Source organism: Phyllobates terribilis, unplaced genomic scaffold, assembly GCF_046119375.1.
Source record: "Phyllobates terribilis strain yellow unplaced genomic scaffold, ASM4611937v1 Scaffold_116__1_contigs__length_5312468, whole genome shotgun sequence".
NCBI lineage: Eukaryota > Metazoa > Chordata > Amphibia > Anura > Dendrobatidae > Phyllobates > Phyllobates terribilis.
This window is the reverse complement of record NW_027362876.1, coordinates 158745-180043: the sequence shown is the minus strand read 5'-3', so window position 1 is coordinate 180043 and position 21299 is coordinate 158745. Positions and strand designations below refer to the sequence as shown.

The window sequence follows — 21299 nt, the reverse complement described above, 5'->3', positions numbered from 1 at the left end:
TTATACCAATAAAAGCTTCTACTCATCAATAAACCAATCCAGCAATATCCGCTCTGCCAAAATCAAATCTCCCCTCCGCTACTGAGCCTTGCGCCCAAACCACATTTATCATCCATGTATTTGGCATTACTATAGTGAGAAGAACCCACTTAATTTATGGTGTGTGTCTCCTGGAGCACAATCTGGGCACTATGTGTTGGGTAATGAAATTATATATTTGTAATTTTCACTCTCCATCATCCACTGCGTGCTAATTTCCGGAAAGTGCCTGTGGAGTCAAAATAGTCACTACTCCTATAGATTATATCACTGAGGGTTATAATTTCCAAAATGGAGTCACTTTATGGGGATTTCTACTGCTCTGGTTTTCTGCAATTTGGTCACATTAGGGCTTCTGCAAATGGTGGGTCCCATCTCCTCTGGGATCTGCTCCTGCGACGTCTGCTTCTCTCACCAGGAGCCGCCTTATTCATCCTGCAGGTGGCGCTGGTGATGGAGGAGACGTCAGAATCAGAAGCTCTGGGCGGCGCAGGCTCTGTCCAGCCACTAAGATTAGGGTGACTGGGACCAGTAGTACCATCCAGTCTGGCAGTATGGGTGTGTGTGCTGTCCAGCTGGAGTAATCTGCTCCCTGCTTCAGCCATTTGGAAAGCACCGCACCCTACTAAAGCTGGAAGCATATTGCCGGAAGCTGCCAGATACAGCCTTGTTCTCCTCTGGTTCAGTCCTCTGTGCTCAGCTCCCGGCTTGTATATTTGTTTCCTGTTGTGACCCCGGCTCATTTAGTGACTGATCCCACCACAATAAAGCTATCATACAGAATGAACCTGTAAAAAAAAGACAGAATAAAAGATATGTTACATCCCAAACAACAACATATGTAAGAGGGGAGAGCTCCAATACTAAATCGGAGTTGCACTCATTTATGGTGGACCATTGGAGCTACTATGAGTCCTGACCAGAAGAGTAGAGAAAGTATTAGCGCCCCCATTTCAGGAGAGATTGAGCAGTAATCTGAATTCCTTAGGACTGAAAACATAATGTAATTTATGACGTGGAGTGAATCCATGAAACCAGGGCTGGAGCCATGCCACCACATCTCCTGCAGGCGTGAATAAATGTATATTACAGCCATCAGCCACGCACAGCTTAGAGATATATCATGGCACAGGTGTAATGTTTTCTGTATAGTTTATCACAATCCTGTTTGAAGTTAGTTAGTTTTAAAAGATATTGAAAAGTCAGCATAAAGGGAAACTCTGTTGTTATTGTACAGAAATTCCCACTTGGCCCTCACTGCACATTTAATGTTGTCGATCATAAAAGTTAAGTTAGGTCAGGGAGACTGGACCTGGTCTTGTAGGGACCATATGAGGACATTCAGCAGCACAGAAGGGAGAGAAGGTAGATTCATCCAATAAGATATCAGGGATCTAGGAAGCCAACAGCATCATTACCCTCCACTTTCTCTTCAACTGATTTTCTCACTTGTCAGCACATTCTATGTACGCTGTCATTTGGCTTTGTAGTTTACAGATCTGGGCAGGTAAGGGTCAGTGTCTTCTAATCCCAGGGGGTAGGTGGATCCTCAAGTTTGTAAGTCCTACAGAAAAGGTCTTTCACAATTACAAAAAGTAATGTGAACATTTTTGGATGGAGGAAAATGTTGTGGTCTAGAGGTAAAATAGTGATCACACAATTGTGACACAACAGCACTACACCACTGATAAAGCAGCCACAGCCGGTACTTGAGAAGAATCTGTGGCTTCTTTGCATTTAGTGGTTACTACTCACCTGGGTAGTCATATGTAGGAATCTCCTCCTTACACCGATCATCATCCCTCACATATGCCTCTGTAGTATTAATATGGGTCAGATCTTCACCCTGAAACAAATATTGTAAAAGTCACAGACAGATGGAGAAGTCACATCTATGATCAGCTCTAATCCTGCCATCTCCACCGTTCTCATTACACAAGTATAAAACATATAATACTGGTGGATAAAACAAGACTGAACACAAGACCTTCACAGTCATCTACACATCACAGGGGAGAGCTCATGACACCTTCTCTCCATCTACCTGATGATCCTGAGGAACATTGGGATCTTCTTGTTTACAGTCCTGTGGAAGAAGAGGACGGGGACATCTCTCTGGTGTTGACCTCTTACTGGATAGATCTGGAGGAAACACATACAGGGACTGAATTCATTCTTTACATACAGATAATTATAGGCCATGTGTATTTAGCCCTGTCTATTACCTGGTGATGTGAGGGGCTGGGGAACCTCCATCATGACGAACTTGTACAGATCTTTGTGTAGTTCTAAATACTCCGACTCCTCCATGGAGAAATAGACAGCGACATCCTGACACCTGATAGGAACCTGACACATACAATGATACCGTCATCCCCCCGATCCCTTCATAGCGTTACTGTATAATGTCCCAGCATTCCCAGCAGTGTCACCTCTCCAGTCAGCAGCTCAATCATCTTGTAGGTGAGTTCTAGGATCTTCTGGTCATTGATGTCCTCATGTATCAGGGGGTGAGGTGGAGGTCCAGTGATTGGGCTCAGGGGTCTTCCCCATCCTTCAGACACAGGGTCCTGACAGCGCTCACTAGAGGTCTTCTTCACTACTGTGTAATCCTGGTTATGGAGAGACACATTAATAAATCTCCCTCCAGACATTTCCAGAGTCCTCACCTCTCCAGTTCTGTCCATCTGTTATTCCCATATATAAGAATGATGTAATTTGACGTCATCAGAATCTCTCACCTCTCCAGTAAGCCGGAAGAGGATCTCTGGGGTGAGGTGTAATATCCTCTCCACCATCTTCCTTCTGTCTCTATCCATTCTTCTATAGGAAAATTATATAGATAAATTATTAGTATCTCATATTGTGTGAATCTGAGTGAATTGAAGATGAGTTGGTGTAAAATATATAAAATTCTGTGTAATAAAAAAAAATTAACAGCATTGTGATGCCGGTATGAAGCAATAATGTGGTAGAGCACTTCATACATCTTCAGGTCAGACAGAGATACCTATGTGCTATCAGTTGGGATTACGGAAGTTATAAAATAATTCAGGTAATTTAACAATATAAAGAAACAGCAGTCTTTGTACAGCCAATAAAATATGTTAATGGTTTATTTGTTTATATCTCACCACTCCAAGATAAGTTCTTCTAACTCCACCACCTTCTCTACACTGTGTGCACAATTATTAGATAATTTGTATTTTTGATGATTACTTTTATTATTTCACATCTCCAGTGCTGTCGGTCAATCCAAAGGGTAATAAACCTGAAACCTGAATATTTAACAAAGTAAACGTGAGGTGTTGTCTTAGCAGAATATCTCTGTCCAGAATTATTATGCAACTATATGAAAAATGAAAATTTTCCATCTTAATTATTTATTTTCATCTGTTATAGAATACATTTCTGACAATTAATAAATATATATCAGTGACCAATATAGCCACCATTCTTCTCAACACCAGTGATAAGCCATCCATCCATGGAGTCCATTCATTTCTTACTCTGTTGACGTTCATCTTTGTGGGGAGCACCAACCATAGTCCCAGACACTGATCAGAGAGGGGACTGTTCTCCTTCACCATAAATCTCGAGTTTAAGAAAAGCTCGAAAGTTCTCAGTAAGGTCTAGGTCCAGTGAGGAAAAAGTCATGTCATTAGTCTTTCATCTTTAAAATATTTCCGGGCACTGAGCAATGAAGACTTCAATGCTGTGATTGAGCATTGTCCCGCAGAACAATCCTGTTTTTTTAAAGATGTAGATTTTTTCTGTACCTCTGCTTAACCCCTTTACAACCCAAGGTGGTTTGCACATTAATGACCAGGCCAATTTTTACAATTCTGACCACTGTCACTTTATGAGGTAATTACTCTGGAACGCTTCAACAGATCCCACTGATTCTGAGACTGTTTTTTCGTGACATATTGAACTTCAGGATTGTGGTAAAATTTCTTCGATATCACTTGCGTTTATTTGTGAAAAAAATGGAAATTTGGCGAAAATTTTGCAATTTTCAAAATTTGAATTTTTATGCCCTTAAATCAGAGAGACATGTCACACAAAATAGTTAATAAATAACATTTCCCACATGTCTACTTTACATCAGCACAATTTTGGAACCAAAATTTTTTTTGTTATGGAGCTATAAGGGTTAAAAGTTGACCAGCGATTTCTCATTTTTCCAACAAAATGTACAAAACCATTTTTCTAGGGACCACATCACATTTGAAGTCACTTTGAGAGGTCTTTATGACAGAAAATACCCAAAAGTGACACCATTCTAAAACTGCACCCCTCAAGGTACTCAAAACCACATTCAACAACTTTATTAACCCTTCAGGTGCTTCACAGGAATTTTTTGAATGTGGAAGAAAAAAATGAACATTTAACTTTTTTTTACAAAAAAGTTACTTTAGACCAAATTTTTTTTATTTTCGCAGGGGTAACAGGAAAAAATGGACCCCAAAATTTGTTGTGCAATTTCCCCTGGGCACGCACTTACCCCATATGTGGGGAAAAAACACTGTTTGGGCGCACGGCAGGGCTCGGAAGGGAAGGACCGCCATTTGAATTTTCGATTGTAAAATTTGCTTGAATAATTAGCGGACGCCATGTTGCGTTTGGAGAGCCCCTGATGTGCCTAAACAGTGGAAACCCCCCATAAGTGACCCCATTTTGGAAACTATACCCCCCCCTGGGAACTTATCTAGATGGGTGGTGAGCATTTTGAACCCCCAGGTGCTTCACAAATTAATCCGTAAAAATAAAAAAGTGTTTTTTTTCCCACTTTTTCATTCTTACGAATCAATTTGTGAAGCACCTGGGGGTTCCAAGTGCTCACTATGCATCTAGATAGGTGCCTTGCGGGGTCTAGTTTCCAAAATGGGGTCATTTGTGGGGGAGCTCCAATGTTTAGGCACACAGGGGCTCTCCAAACGTGACATGGTGTCCGCTAACAAATTGGAACCATGTCGTATTTGTAGAGCCCCTGTGTGTCTAAACAGGCAAGGCAGGCAATCTCCGCAACGTTTTTTTGGCCGCGAAGCATATGGGGCGGAGACTCGAGCATGTCACTGAAATACCCACGATACTCAATGCATACCAGAGCACCCAATGCAAACTCAAGTAGCGAGCACTTGCACTCAACACTAGTCGCCATATCGCCATCTTTTTTTCTTACTTTTGAAAGAGCACAACCCTAAACCTAGCACAACCCTAACCCGAGAGTTTATTTTTTACGCCGTTCCTCTTGTGGTATAAGTGATTAGATGACTTTATTCTTCGGGTGGTGCGAATACAGTTATACCAGAATCATATGGGGTTTTTATGATTGACAGCTGTCACACACTAAAAGACGCATTTTTTGTAAAATCTAGTTTTTGCATCGCCATATTTTGAGAGCTATAATTTTTCCATATTTTGGCCGACAGAGTCATGTGATGGCTTGTTTTTTGTGGGATGACTTGATGTTTTTATTGGTGCCATTTTCAGGCACGTGACATTTTTTGATCGCTTTCTATTCCGATTTTTGGGAGGCAGAATAAACAAAAACCAACAATTCATGAATTGTTTTTTTGTTTTTTTTAAATTCTGTTCCGCGTGTGGTAAAATTGATAAGGTAGCTTTATTCTTCGGGTCAGTACGTTTACAGCGGTACCACATTTATATCGTTTTTCTATGTTTTGGCGCTTTTACACAATAAAAGCTATTTTATAGAAAAAAATATTATTTTGCATTGCTTTATTCTGAGAGCTATAACTTTTAGATTTTTTGGATGATGGAGCCGTATGGCAGCTTGTTTTTTGCGGGACAAGATGACGTTTTCAGCGGTACCATTTTTATTTATATTCGTCTTTTTGATCGCATGTTATTCCATTTTTTGTTTGGTGGTATGATGATAAAGCATTGTTTTTTGCTTTGTTTTTTATTTATTTATTTTACCGTGTTCAATGAAGGGGTTAACTAGTGGGACAGTTTTATAGGTCACGTCGTTCCGGACGCGGCGATACCAAATATGTGTACTTTTATTGTTTGTTTGCTTTTTTTTCATAATAATATTTATTGATGGGTACATTATATTTTTATTTTTGGTGGATTATTTTTTTTTTAAATATTTTTACAATTTTTAAAAAAAAATTTTTTCCACTTTCTGAGAGTTTTTACACTTTTTTACTTTGTCCCACTATGGGACTTTCACTTATTTTATTCTGATCGCCTCCTCAGCATAGGGATGGAGCACCATCCCTGTGCCATGCAGGCAGTCAGCGCTGCACAGTGAGAACATTGTGTGGTCGTGCACTGCGCAAGACCAAACAATGTTCCTGCTGCCTGGTGACCCGGATGTTATGATGACATCGGGTCGTCATGGCAACACCCGGGAAGCTCCTTCAGACAGCGCTGGAGGCCGGAAGAGGAGTTGAGTATACCGATCACCTCCCCTTGCCACCGCAATGTTGCGATCGACTTCGATCGCAGCATTGCGGGGGTTAATGTGCTGGGAGCGGTGCGGGACCGCTCCCTGCACATAACCATAACAATTCATAGGACACGATAGTGCATATGCCCCAAATGGGGTTTATCGTAAATAATATTCATCAATGATATATATATCCATGGAAGGACTAATTGAATCCCATCGTTAAATTTTAATAAGAAGACCAAAGAAAACAACGAAAGAGGGACTACCAAAGATTTATCTTTAGAAATTCATATAAAGTTTATTATTAAAAAATTAATTATTATAAATATAAGGCACAAAAAAGGGGGAAAAAAGGGGGAAAAAGTGAACTTGAGAACAGTGGTAGCATAAAAAAGCTTCTCACAAACACAGTCACTACCCCAAAGGACCCCACATATACCAACTATTACAATCATATGACTCAGGCTTAAAAAGAATACACCAAACTGTTGTTGTCATAGCAACAGTGGTTAATAATCAAAGTCAATAAATATATATATGCATGGTAGTTAAGTAAATCACCTCTATAATATATAAAGAGTAAAATGAGAGGTAATTACTCATCAACTCCCTTCAATGAGCAATCCCTGTAGTAAATGCTAGTGAGTACAGATAAGTATTGATTGCTAATACATACCAGGGATTTCAAGTCACGGAGTTCTATCCAGGAAGCTTGAGACAGGGGGACCCGTGGGGAGAGCACACAAGTGCAGTGAGATGCCCCGACGTGCGTTTCACACTCCCTTCTTCAGGGGGCATGAAGATAAATGGAGCGACAGGTTTATATAGGCGCCAGCCGGCGCTCCATGCCGGAAATAGTGCTGCCATCACCTTGGAGACAGGCAACGCTGTACGGCACTCGCGTGGAGCCGGATGTGACACATGCGTCACCACGGAGACCAAGACGCCGGCCAGCCTCCGCGTCACATGACCCCCGGCAAGCAATGCATTGCCAAGCGTCATTATAGATACAGAGAGCCGGCGGGCACCCAGGGCACCGCGACGCGCATGCGTACTTGGCTACAATGTTACCTTCTATATTGTGCATATAAACTTCAAGGCATGACTGTGAGAGGTGAATAAAAACACCCATAGTGAACGTGGACATGGAAAAAGAAAAGAGAGGAAAAGAAAAAAAGGGGGGGGGGAAGGAAGGAGGGGTGGAAAGGAAGGAGAGAAAGGAAAACGAGGAGAAGGGAAGAAAAGTGTGAGGCGGACATCATAAGGTATGTTAATGAGGGAAACAATGTCATAGGGATCCTGGCATAGAACAATTGATCATATTCAAAGGGTAAAAAATAAATAAACAATGGTGTAAAACGGGAAACATCCAAGAGGAGGTCCCAAGATTATTAATTAATACCCGCACAGCTTATTTGACCCCAAACTATTGTTAATTAGTCACATATCATTATACCCCCAACATAGCATATCATGCAGGGCAATCCTCCATACAATCGGGTATAAAATTCAATGAAAAAGCAAGAGATGTCCATATCCGATTATTCCTTTTCAAAATTCGCAGTGGTATTTGGTCTTTGGTCATCCAAGAAGAAATCCTCTCACATATCCATAAGAAAGTGTCCACAGTGACAAAGGGGAGAAGAATACCCCAAAAGCACAACATGAATCTATAAAAATTTAATAAAAAACAAAAGTAAATCACATGATAAAAACATACACAAAACATCTAAAACTAAAGTGTAATCCACTGAATCCCATAATTATATTCCTGGGTAACCATGAGCGAATGCCTTATAGACGCACTCGCGCATAGACACCCGGTTATCCGATGACCGGTCAGAGAAAGGGGGAATAACTGATGCTTTCATTCAATCCGTTTGGATATAAGGTATTCAGAGTCCAGATCCATCTGGACACCATCTGGGCCAATCTAAGACCCAGTTTTCCACCCCGTATACCTGGTATAATGCAGTCTATACCTCTTACCTTAAATAGGGAGGCATCACAATTGTGGTAGGTCTTAAAATGGCGTGGAATTGTCTTCACGGTGGATGTGTCCATGTGGTCGACTGCGGCAAAAATGGCCAACACATGTTCCCGGACCCTTACCTTAAATTGGCGGGTGGTCATGCCCACATAGATAAAACCACATGGGCATGTCGCAAAATAGATCACATATTTGGTAGTACACGTGATGAATTTATTAATCCTATATACCTTAGATCCATCTACTTTAGAAAATGTATCACTCCGTTCCACGTTAGGGCATGCTACACATCGACGACACGGTACACACCCACTCCTCCTGGGTTGTCCATCCAAAAAAGTGGTAATACCTGCCGCATTCTCATAGTGTGAATGTACCAAATGATCTCGAAGGTTCCTCGAAAGTCTAATAGAAATAGACGGTCTATCCGAGATAAAGCGTGATATTATTGAGTCAGCTTTAAGGATGTGCCAAGAACGGGCCAAAATATTCCTCAAACGAGGAAATTGGCAATTAAAGTTGGTAACAAAACGTACTTGTTCCTTCTTATTTCTATTAGCCTGGCTCCGATAGACCAAATCATGTCTTGAGGAGGACTTTGCCCTTCTATATGCCTGCTTAATCATTCGCCGGCTATATCGTCTCGCATAGAATCTCTCCTTTAATTCCACAGCCTGTCTCTCAAATTCCGTGTCCGTGGAGCAGATCCTCCGAATATGGAGGAACTGCCCCACAGGTACCGCCTGGATCATGTGCCGAGGATGAGAAGATTTAGCATGCAAAAGCATGTTTGTTGACGTTGGTTTACGGAACACAGAGGTTTGTAGGCAATTAGATGTATCCCTTCTCAGGGAGACATCCAAAAACTCCACTCGATAGGGATCAAATTGATATGTTAAGTGGATATTATAGTTATTACAATTTAATTCATTCATAAAATTTTCAAGAGAAGTGGGTGAGCCCTGCCAGATTATAAGGACGTCATCGATGTAGTGCGTCCAAAAAAGGACACAATCTGACAGGCAGAGGTCCCTTTCCCACAGCCCCAGGAACAGATTAGCATAAGCGGACACAAAGGCCGCGCCCATGGCTGTCCCTTGGAGCTGCAGAAAATAGGACCCCTTGAAAATGAAAAAAATATGGTTCAAGGTGAACTCCAACAGCTCAAGAATCAGGCTCCTCAGAGGTATAGGTAATGATGACGTATCAAGAAAGAATTTGACTGCGGAGAGACCATCAGAGTGCCTTATATTTGTGTATAGTGACTCAACATCTGCAGTCACCAGAATGGCATGCTCCTCAACATAGAGACCACCTACCTTCCTCAAAAGGTCCCCAGTATCCTTGAGGAAGGAGGGCAGACATTCAACCAGAGGTTGCAGATGTGAGTCAATCCACTTGTTGACATGTTCAATCCACTTGTGACAATCAGCTGACACCCGGCGGCGATCGCGCCCGCACAGCCTGTGTGCGCGCAGGATCGCGATGACGTACTAATACTGGTCGGGCTCTTAAAGCCCAGGGCACAGACGCGTATTAATACGTCATGGGCTGTAAAGGGGTTAAAGAAAGTGTCTTCTAAAAACTGGCAGAAGGTTTGGGAGTTGATTTTGCATCTATCTTCAATTTGAAAAGGTCCAACTAGCTCATATGTAATAATACCAGCCTATAGCAGTCCCCACCTCCACCTCGCTAACGTCGGAGTCGAAATCGAGGTCTGTGCACATTACTGATCCAGCCACGGGCCCATCCATCTGGTCCGTCAAGAATCACTCTCATCAGTCCATAAAACCTTTGAAAAATCTGTCTTTAAATATTTCTTGGACAAGTCTTTTGTTGTATCTTGTTCAGTGGTGGTCGGTATTCAGCCTCAGCCTTGTCTCTGAGCACGGAACACTTTGTACTTCTGGCCTCCAGGAAGGCTGTAGTTCTGGAATAGGACAGCACAAGAGGATAATATCTTCCTGGATGCTTCACATTTGAGTCTTCTGAAATCTTTTGCAGTTAATGCTATTCTTTTTTTTCTTTTGTGATCATATACACTTTTGAAGGTTCTGTGATCACACCCAATATCTGAACAATTTAAGGAGTGCTGCATCCCTCTGTAAGACTTAACCATTTTTGAGTTTTTATAGTCAGTAAAAACTGTTTTTGGCCCATTTTGCCAGAGAAAAACAAGCTGCCTAATAATTGTACCCCCCTGATAAAGGGTTTCAATATCCATAGGCCACACACCCCTCATTACAAAATACACATCAGCTGATCTACTTCATCCACTAAACATTTAAGTTTATACAGCTTGTATTTGGAAAATCTACATAAAAATGATGATATGGTCAGAATATTCACTAGCCTAATAATTGCGCACACAGTGTATGCTTCAAAGTGATCAAGAAACCTATTTTTTATTCTCACCTGCTACAAGCTATGGGTGCAATGTTCAGGAATCATCCTTCAATCCATAGAACGTGGATTCCACATCTCACCCCTGACAAAGCCAAAAAGTGAAAATAGTTGGGTAATAATCTGAAGCTTGTCTCCATTGTGATTATGATATGTTATAAGCAAGTTTAAATCTCTCAGTTCTTTCAATGTGTATTAGGGGTGCACTGTTTTTTTTATGGTAATACAAAAAGAAACACTGGCATGGTTGCACCTAGCAGGGTGCAGTGTATGCTCAGGTGTTACAAAAAATAAATGATTACAACCATATCCTGTAGAATACAGCAAAAGAGGAGAAGAACCCTATTAGTGGTGTGGGGCACTAAAACTATGGGGGTAACAAAGATGAGGAACATTACTGTATATGTGTCACCCTGGCCTGGATGCCACAAAATGTATTAAAGCTGTGTCTGAGAGCAAGGGGGAGGTTCTCTAGTCAGGCGAACATTAGTATGCAATGCCTCCTGTCTCAGGCCAGTAGGGGGAGCTGGCTGCCCCTATAAAAGCTGGTACTGGGGGCAGGGTTAGAGAGAACTGGATGGCCTGTCTCAGCACTGAGACGTGTCCCAGAGTGGAGCAGGGACAGAAAGTTGATTGCACCTAAGAGGAAGTGTGGCAGGAGGAGAGCCACAAGCCAGAGACAAGAGGCGAAGAGAGCCTGTCTTGGCAGAAACGGACTTAGTTTACCAGACTTTGGTGTCTGAGGCTGGAAGGATTCCACATCCCCCAGCAGAGAACCAGTCCGCAAGGGACTGTATATTCCTTGGCCTAAGAAGCCTGGAGGCCCTGCCACAACCGAAGGGACCAGTAAAGCCGTACAAGGCTGGGAGCAGAAAGGAACCCACGTCGCAGGCCATACAGGCGAGAATACACGGAAAGCTCAGAAACGTGGGCTGTTACTCTATAAGGAGGAGATAGCCAGAAGGAGCGCAGAAAGCACGGTAGGCCTACACCCTCACCCTGACCAGGGCCAATTTCCCCGTTGCTCTCAGACATCCAGGTCCCCTCCTAGCCGGGACTGTTTGTGGGTCAGTTTACCTGTTCTAGTAAAGACCCTGGACTGCAACCTGTTGTCTGTGTGCTCCTTGCTCCTCCAGCGCTACCAGCACTGGGACTCTCACTACCATCACTCCCACCATCCACTATACTGCCCTGGGGCCGCACTCTTCCCGTGGGGAGTCACACTACCCTAGCTGCACACCTCATCAGCCCCAGCGGTCTGCATGCAGCGGCGGTTCCTAATAACCGCAATCCACGGGTGGCGTAGTCAGACATAAACATCAGCACATAACGGACTACCACTGGCCTGACCACCCTGAGCCACGGAACCGGGTTGCCACTACTACTCCCACCGTTTCCCTATTGCCCGGATCCGAGTGCCCCACGGCCCAGGGGGCGAGTCATATATGGCAATGAGGGGGGGGGGGCTAATACTTTATAGGACACTATAGATGGTTATAGCACTATGTGGAAGTGGGGAAAAATAGGCAGGACACCTAAGGAGAGTAATGGAAAAAAAATAAATAAATATATATATATATATATATATATATTTATTGTGAGGGGTCAGCTCTACGGTAGGCGCTGGTTCACACAGGGATGCAGTCCGTAGGTTCAAACAAACTGGTGGTTTATTAAATGTCCATAAACCAGGCAGGAGACAAAAATATCACAGCCTCTTTCAGGTTCCGAAAAGGTATAACAGAACAAAACATAAAATAGCAGTTCCATATAGAGCACGGCCTCAGCCGTTTAAATGCAGATGCTTTTCTCTGCCTCCAGCAGACTCTGAGCAGCACATGCAAGGTCTGCTCACCTTGCACAGCAAACAGCACACTGAGACAGGCGCAGCTGTCTTAAATCAGGCCTTCCAAGACCTGGACTGGAGGTAAGTGAGCAGCTGATCCCCCCCCAGCTCTTTCAGCTGCTCATAAAACCCAGCCCTTTAATCCGGGCCCATTAACTCCCTCTCAGCACTATGTGTGCTGGAGCCTGCTTCTCCGGGTCCTACATCACCGAAGCTTGGTACCTCGGGGACACATACCTCCCCTCATCCACAACGTGTCCAGCTGCAACCTTACCTACCCCCCCACTTCCTCTGCCCATATATATATATATACACACACACACACACACACACACACACACACACACACACACACACACACACACACACACATATATATATATATGCAGTACAGACCAAAATTTGGACACACCTTCTCATTTAAAGATTTTTCTGTATTTTCATGACTATGAAAATTGTACATTCACATTGAAGGCATCAAAACTATGAATTAACACATGTGGAATTATATACTTAACAAAAAAGTGTGAAACAACTGAAAATATGTCTTATATTCTAGGTTCTTCAAAGTAGCCGCCTTTTGCTTTGATGACTGCTTTGCACACTCTTGGCATTCTCTTGATGAGCTTCAAGAGGTAGTCACCGGAAATGGTCTTCCAACAATCTTGAAGGAGTTCCCAGAGATGCTTAGCACTTGTTGGCCCTTTTGCTTTCACTCTGCGGTCCAGCTCACCCCAAACCATCTCGATTGGGTTTAGGTCTGGTGACTGTGGAGGCCAGGTCATCTGGCGTAGCACCCCATCACTCTCCTTCTTGGTCAAATAGCCCTTACACAGCCTGGAGGTGTGTTTGGGGTCATTGTCCTGTTGAAAAATAAATGATGGTCCAACTAAACGCAAACCGGATGGAATAGCATGCTGCAGCAAGATGCTGTGGTAGACATGCTGGTTCAGTATGCCTTCAATTTTGAATAAATCCCCAACAGTGTCACCAGCAAAGCACCCCCACACTATCACACCTCCTCATCCATGCTTCACGGTGGGAACCAGGCATGTAGAGTCCATCCGTTCACATTTTCTGCTTCGCACAAAGACACGGTGATGAGTCCAAATTTGAGATCTTTGGTTCCAACCACCGTGTCTTTGTGCGACGCAGAAGAGGTGAACAGATGGACTGTACATGCCTGGTTCCCACAGTGGAGCATGGAGGAAGAAGTGTGATGGTGTGGGGGTGCTTTGCTGGTGACACTGTTGGGGATTTATTCAAAATTGAAGGCATACTGAACCAGCATGGCTACCACAGCATCTTGCAGCGGCACGCTATTCCATCTGGTTTGCGTTTAGCTGGACCATCATTTATTTTTCAACAGGACAATGACCTCAAACACACCTCCAGGCTGTGTAAGGGCTATTTGACCAAGCAGGAGAGTGATGGGGTGCTACGCCAGATGACCTGGCCTCCACAGTCACCAGACCTGAACCCAATCGAGATGGTTTGGGGTGAGCTGGACCGCAGAGTGAAGGCAAAAGGGCCAACAAGTGCTAAGCATCTCTGGGAACTCCTTCAAGATTGTTGGAAGACCATTTCCGGTGACTACCTCTTGAAGCTCATAAAGAGAATGCCAAGAGTGTGCAAAGCAGTCATCAAAGCAAAAGGTGGCTACTTTGAAGAACCTAGAATATAAGACATATTTTCAGTTCTTTCACACTTTTTTGTTAAGTATATAATTCCACATGTGTTAATTCATAGTTTTGATGCCTTCAGTGTGAATGTACAATTTTCATAGTCATGAAAATACAGAAAAATCTTTAAATGAGAAGGTGTGTCCAAACTTTTGGTCTGTACTGTATAAGACAAAATATAAAAAAACACAAACAATAAATGTTTATATGATTCCGCTTCCCCCCCCCCAAAGTAAATAGCAAAATGTAATACATAATAATAATAAGAATCTTTACTTTTATATAGCGCTAACATATTCCGCAGCTCTTTACATACATAATTATTGCTGTCCCCATCAGGGCTCACAATCTCAATTCCCTATCAGTTTGTCTTTGGAGTGTGGGAGGAAACTGTAGAACCCGGAGGAAACCCATGCAAACACGGAGAGAACATACAAACTCCTTGCAAATGTTGTACTTGGTGGGATTTGAACCCAGGACCCCAGCGCTGCAAGGCTGCAGTGCTAACCACTGAGTCACCATGCTGCCCAGTACATTAAAAAAATATTCGGTATTGCCATGTACATAACTTCCTGAATTAATAACATTTTGAAATATTTTTTTGTATATGGTACAAATCGAAAAACTAGGAATAATGTTTTTGGCCACCACAATTCCACATAAAAATGTAATAAAAAGCTATTAAAATGTCATATTTCCTCCAAAATTGTATCAACAAAAAGAAGAAAACAAGAAATAATCATTGATTCCGGTCCATCGATGGAAGAATGAAAATAGTTACGGGTCTCAGAAAATGGCGACACGGAAAAATTGTTAGATACTAAATTTTCAGCCCTGGTGACATCACACCTGTAGCGCATTAGACCGCTGACTGGCTGCAGTTATCACACACGCTAAAGACATGACATCACAACTGCAGCCTATAAAGAAGACCCGAGCAGCAGCAGAGAGCCGGCACTGGAGCAGGGGAAGGTGAGTAATGCGGATTATAGTATTTGTTACACAGGCTCGTAGATTGTGTACAGAACACTGATAGGGGAAACCTCTTCTATACTTTCTGCTGTTGGTTCAGGGCACATTGTGATGTTCAATGTTGTAATGAGCCTTAGCCTGAGGACAGACAGGAATAATGATGAGATGGCCTGAGAGCAGAGAGGAACGCTGAGGAGAAGGTCTGAGGGAAGAGAGGAATGCTGAGGAGATGGTCTGAGGGAAGAGAGGAGCGCTGAGGAGACAGCCGGAAAGTGGAGAAGAGTGTTGAGGGGATGGCCTGAGGTTAGATATGAGCACCCATAGGCGGATTATAATGAGGGCAATCCGGGCGACTGCCCGGGGCCCCGAGCCTCCAGAGGGCCCGTGGCTCCGGGCGGGATGTCTATGTCCGGATTGCCCTCATTATATGTGCGGGCCGCCGCCGCGGCACATACCGGCATCAGTGGCGGGAGGGGGGGCCCGGACCGCTCCCCCAGCAGCGGCGCACGGCCGCTATTTCTTGATCGGCCGGGCCAGCACTGCAGCAGTTAACTTCCCTGTGCTGGCCCGGCCGCGTCACTGCTAGTAGACACGGCCCTGTGCGCGGCCGTGTCTCCTAGCTGTGACGTCATGCAGTGCGCCCCGGCCTGCACTGCTACTTACCACCGGAGAGCCTGAGGACTGGAGCCGAGCCGGGAGATGGTGAGTCTGTGTGTGTGTGTGTATATATGTATGTATATATGTATGTATGTGTGTGTGTGTGTGTGTGTGTGTGTGTGTGTGTGTGTGTGTATATATGTATGTATGTATGTATGTATGTATGTATGTATGTGTGTGTGTGTGTGTGTGTGTGTGTATATATATATATGTATGTATGTGTGTGTATATGTATGTATGTATGTGTGTGTGTGTGTGTGTGTATGTATATATATATATATATATATATATGTGTGTGTGTGTGTATGTATATATATGTGTGTGTGTGTGTGTATGTGTATGTGTGTATGTATGTATGTGTATATGTATGTGTATGTATGTATGTGTATATATGTATGTATGTTACATAGTTACATAGTTAGTAAAGCCGAATAAAGACTTGCGTCCATCAAGTTCGACCTGTTAGTTCTGTAATTGCTAAAGTTGATCCAGAGGAGGGCAAAAACCCCAAATGATTTAGCCAATCTTCACCTGAGGAAAAATTCCCTCCCGACTCTGAAACCAGCAGTCAGAATAAATCCCTGTATCAACCTACTATTTTATTTTATTTTTAAGTATATGCAGAAATCTGCCTGGTATCTAGAAAAGCATCCAGTCCCCGCTTGAACTGGTGTAGTGAATCCGACATTACCGTCTCCTCACTCAGTGAATTCCATATTCTCACTGCTCTTACCGTAAAGAACCCCTTCCTATGCTGGTGCTGAAACCTTTTCTCTTCCAGTCTTAGTGAATGCCCTCTTGTTACCGTAATATCCCTCCTTTTGAACAAATCCCGGGCAAGGTCTCTATACTGTCCCCTAACATATTTGTATACATTTATTATGTCCCCCCTCAACCTTCTCTTTTCCAGGCTGAATAGTCCTAGTTTTGCCAACCTCTCTGGGTATTGCAGTCCCTCCATTCCCCTTATTAATTTTGTTGCCCTCCTTTGTACCTTTTCAAGCTCATTTATATCCTTTCTATATATTGGGGCCCATAACTGAGCACAGTATTCCAAGTGTGGTCTGACCAGTGCTTTGTACAGTGGAAGAACAATGTTCTCATCCTTTGCAGCTATACCTCTTCTGATACATCCCATTACCCTGTTTGCCCTTACAGCAGCGGCCTGACTTTGGGCACTCCAATTTAGTTTGCTATCAATCAAGATGCCCAAGTCCTTCTCCATCTCTGAATTCCCCAATGGTTTCCCATTCAGTGAGTACTGGTGACTTCCATTTTTCCTTCCCATATGTATGACCTTACATTTCTCCTCGTTAAACCTCATTTGCCATTTAATGCTCCACCTACCCAGTTTATCCAAATCCCTCTGTAGGTCTTCACTATCCTCTTTTGTATTAATTGTTTTACATAACTTTGTGTCATCTGCAAATATTGATATTTTACTATTTATCCCGTTGACTATGTCGTTAATAAAGATATTAAATAACATTGGGCCTAGTACAGACCCCTGTGGTACCCCACTAGTGACGCTTACCCAATCTGAGTATATTCCATTTATAACCACCCTCTGCCTTCTATCCTTTAGCCAGTTAGCTACCCACTTGCAGACATTTTCCCCCAGCCCCATCATTCTCATTTTGTATACCAACCTATTATGTGGCACGCTATCGAACGCTTTTGAGAAGTCGAGATACACGACATCCACTGGTTCCCCCTGATCTACTCGAGAGCTAACCTCCTCGTAGAAGTCAATCAGGTTTGTTTGGCAGGAGCGATTCCTCATGAATCCATGTTGGTTCGGGGTTAATAGATTATTAGCATCAAGATGCTCCATGATTGCCTCATTAATAAAGCCTTCAAAAATTTTGCCCACAACGGACGTCAGACTCACCGGCCGATAGTTTCCGGCGTCACTTTTCGCTCCCTTTTTGAATATTGGCACTACATTCGCCTGTCGCCAATCAAGTGGTACAGACCCAGTCTCAACAGAGTCCTTAAATATAAGATATAACGGTCTGTCTATCACATTACTTAGTTCCCTTAGTACCCGTGGGTGTATGCCATCAGGTCCTGGTGATTTGTTTATTTTAATGTTACTGAGGCGTTTCTGTACCCCAGCTTGGGTTAGATTAGTCATACTTAGTGGAGGATTAAGTTTGTCACTTCTCATTTCGCCTGTTAGTTCTTTTTCCTTTGTGAAAGTTGACGAAAAAAATTTATTTAATAGATTAGCTTTATCCTCATCTTTCTCTATGATTTTGCCTTCATCACTTTTTATCGGTCCAATATTATTCGATTTAATCCTTTTACTATTTATATACGTAAAGAACAGTTTGGGATTTGATCTACTTTCCCTAGCAATACGTCTCTCTGTTTCCTCCTTCGCTATTTTTATTTGTTTTTTACAGGTTCTCGTTTTTTCCTTGTAACACATTAGTGCCTCCTTACTGTTTTCCTGTTTTAATTTCTTGAATGCCTCTTTTTTGCTATTTAACGCCCCTTTTACGTTCTTCTTCAACCATATTGGTTTCCTCTTATTTCTGGCCCTTTTATTCCCATACGGTATATACCTCTCGCACTGAGTATTCAGAATTCTTTTGAAGGTTTCCCATTTACTATTCGTATTTCCTTGATTAAGAACTTTGACCCAGTCTATAAGTGTGTGTGTGTGTATGTATATATATGTGTGTGTGTGTGTATGTATATATATGTGTGTGTGTGTGTGTATGTATGTATGTGTATATGTATGTGTGTGTATGTATGTGTATATGTATGTATGTGTGTGTGTGTATATGTATGTATGTATGTGTATATGTATGTATGCGTGTATGTGTGTATATGTATGTGTGTATATGTATGTATGTATGTGTGTGTGTATATGTATGTGTGTGTGTGTGTATATGTATGTGTGTGTGTGTGTATGTGTATATATGTGTGTGTGTGTATGTGCAGGCAGATATCATTGTGTGATGTTTGCTTATATGTATTTTTGTGTTTCAAATGTGTTTATGCGTGTATGTATATCTGTATATGTTTGTGTGTGTGTGCGACTGCGTGCGGCCTCCTGCTGAGTATAGATGGCGCCGTGTGGCCTCCTGCTGTTTCTGGGGGGGGGGTACCGTGCGGCCTCCCACTGTGTATAGATGGCACCGTGCGGCCTCCCACTGTGTATAGATGATGCCGTGCGGCCCCCTGCTGTGTATAGATGACGCCGTGCGGCCCCCTGCTGTGTATAGATGGCGCCGTGCGGCCCCCTGCTGTGTATAGATGGCGCCGTACGGCCTCCTGCTGTGTATAAATGGCGCCGTGCGGCCTCCTGCTGTGTATAAATGGCGCCGTGCGGACTCCTGCTGTGTATAGATGGTGCCGTGCGCCTCCTGCTGTGTATAGATGGCGCCGTGCGGCCTCCTGCTGTGTATAGATGGCTACGTGCGGCCTCCTGCTGTGTATAGATGGCTACGTGCGGCCTCCTGCTGAGTATAGATGGCGCCGTGCGGTCTCCTGCTGTCTCTGGGGGGGGCGCCGTGCGGTCTCCTGCTGTCTCTGCGGGGGGAGGCCGTGCGGCCTCCTGCTGAGTATAGCTGGCGCCGTGCGGTCTCCTGCTGTCTCTGGGGGGGGCGCCGTGCGGTCTCCTGCTGTCTCTGGGGGGGGGGGCCGTGCGGCCTCCCGCTGTGTATAGATGGCTACGTGTTCTCAATATTGAGTCACACAATTAATGTAAGGCTATGTGCCCACGATACAGAAATGTTCCGGATTTTTTTTTTAGCGTTTCTGCATCTCCCTGGCAGAAAAAACGCATGCGGATTTTAGATGCGGATTGTACATGCGGATTGTACATTCGTTTTTTCTGCTAGGGACATGCGGATGTGAAGCGTTCTTCACAAGCATTTCTGCATGCGGGTTGACAAGCGATTTTAGCATAACTTAGAAAGTGCTTGACAACTTGGTCACACTATATAAATCCATGCAACCGGCAACCAGCATGGATTTATATAGTGTGACCGTAAAAGAATGGTAAAAAATAAAAAATATATACTTACCTTCTGATGGCCTGCCGACGTCAGCGGTCGCATGACCCGTCACATGACCAAATGACGTCACGGCAGGTCCTTTTCAGACCATCGCGAGCTGCCGGGGAGCCAGGACGCATCGGATAAAGACACCGGGGGCCATCAGAAGGTAAGTATAATATTTATTTTTTATTTTATTCTTTTTTTTACAGGTTCTATGGTACCCGGGTCCGGAGGAGAGTCTCCTGTCCTCCACACCCGGGTACCATCCGCACATTGAAACGCTTGGATTCGGCATCTACAGATGCAGGGATGCAGATTCCATGCGTTCTAATGCAAGTCAATGGCGGCGAAAACGCCGCGCTTCCGCAAAATAATTGGTAATGCTGCTGATTTTTCCGCAATGATAATCCGCAGCGGAAATTTCCGCAGCATGTGCACAGCACATGGGGATTATCATTGGGGAACATGGCAGGCCTTTTACCAAGCGTTTTTTAAGCATTTCCGTAGCGCAATTGCCGCTGCGGAAACGCTTAAGAAACGCATAGTGGGCACACAGCCTAAAAAAAAATATAATTAATATTGTGGCAAATTAATTTCACGTGAACTATCACAGGGGATCATGTGACATGTCACGTGATAAATCAGGTGTGTGTTGAGGGGGGGTGTCTGGGGGGGGGGGGCCGCGCCTTCTAAACTGCCCGGGGCCCTTGCTACTCTTAATCCACCCCTGTGAGCACCAGTGAGGTATCCAGAGAGCAGAGAAGAAAGGAGATGGCCCGAATACAGAGAGGAGCAAAGAGGAGACGGCCTGAGAGCAGAGCACTGAGTAGAGGTTCTGAAAGCAGAGAGGAGCGCTGAAGAGATGACCTGAGGGTAGAAAGGAGCGCTGAGGAGAGAGACTGAGCGTAAAGAGGAGCTCTGAGGAGACAGCCTGAGGGTAGAAAGGAGCGCTGAGGAGATGACCTGAGGGTAAAGAGGAGCGCTGAGGAGACAGCCTGAGGATAGAGAGAAGCACTCAGGAGACAGCCTGAAGGAAGAGATGAGTGGTAAGGAGACAGCCTGAGGTTAGAGATGAGTGCAAAGGAGGCCGCTTGAGAGCAGAGAGGAACACTGAGGAGACAGCCTATGTGTAGAGAGAAGCACTGAGGAGACTGCCTGGGAGCACAGAAAAGCGATGAGGAGACAGACTGAGGGCAGAGAGGAGTCCCGAGGAGATGGCCTGAGAGTAAAGAGGAGCGCTGAGGAGATGGCCTGAGTAAAGAGGAGCGCTGAG

The 21299-nt window shown here is 43.9% G+C and overlaps 1 protein-coding gene across 1 annotated transcript in view; it reads right to left on the bottom strand.

The window, feature by feature from the left end:
* The window catches only part of LOC141201449 (uncharacterized), a 62090-nt gene that overhangs the window by 4740 nt on the left and 36051 nt on the right, over window positions 1-21299 (bottom strand). Inside the window, exons 9-13 of the mRNA XM_073663441.1 lie at window positions 2781-2862; window positions 2472-2651; window positions 2265-2388; window positions 2084-2181; window positions 1795-1885 (exon numbers count right to left, since the gene is read on the bottom strand). Of these exons, the coding sequence (XP_073519542.1) occupies window positions 1795-1885; window positions 2084-2181; window positions 2265-2388; window positions 2472-2651; window positions 2781-2862 (575 nt within the window). The remainder of the gene's footprint in view (window positions 1-1794; window positions 1886-2083; window positions 2182-2264; window positions 2389-2471; window positions 2652-2780; window positions 2863-21299) is intronic.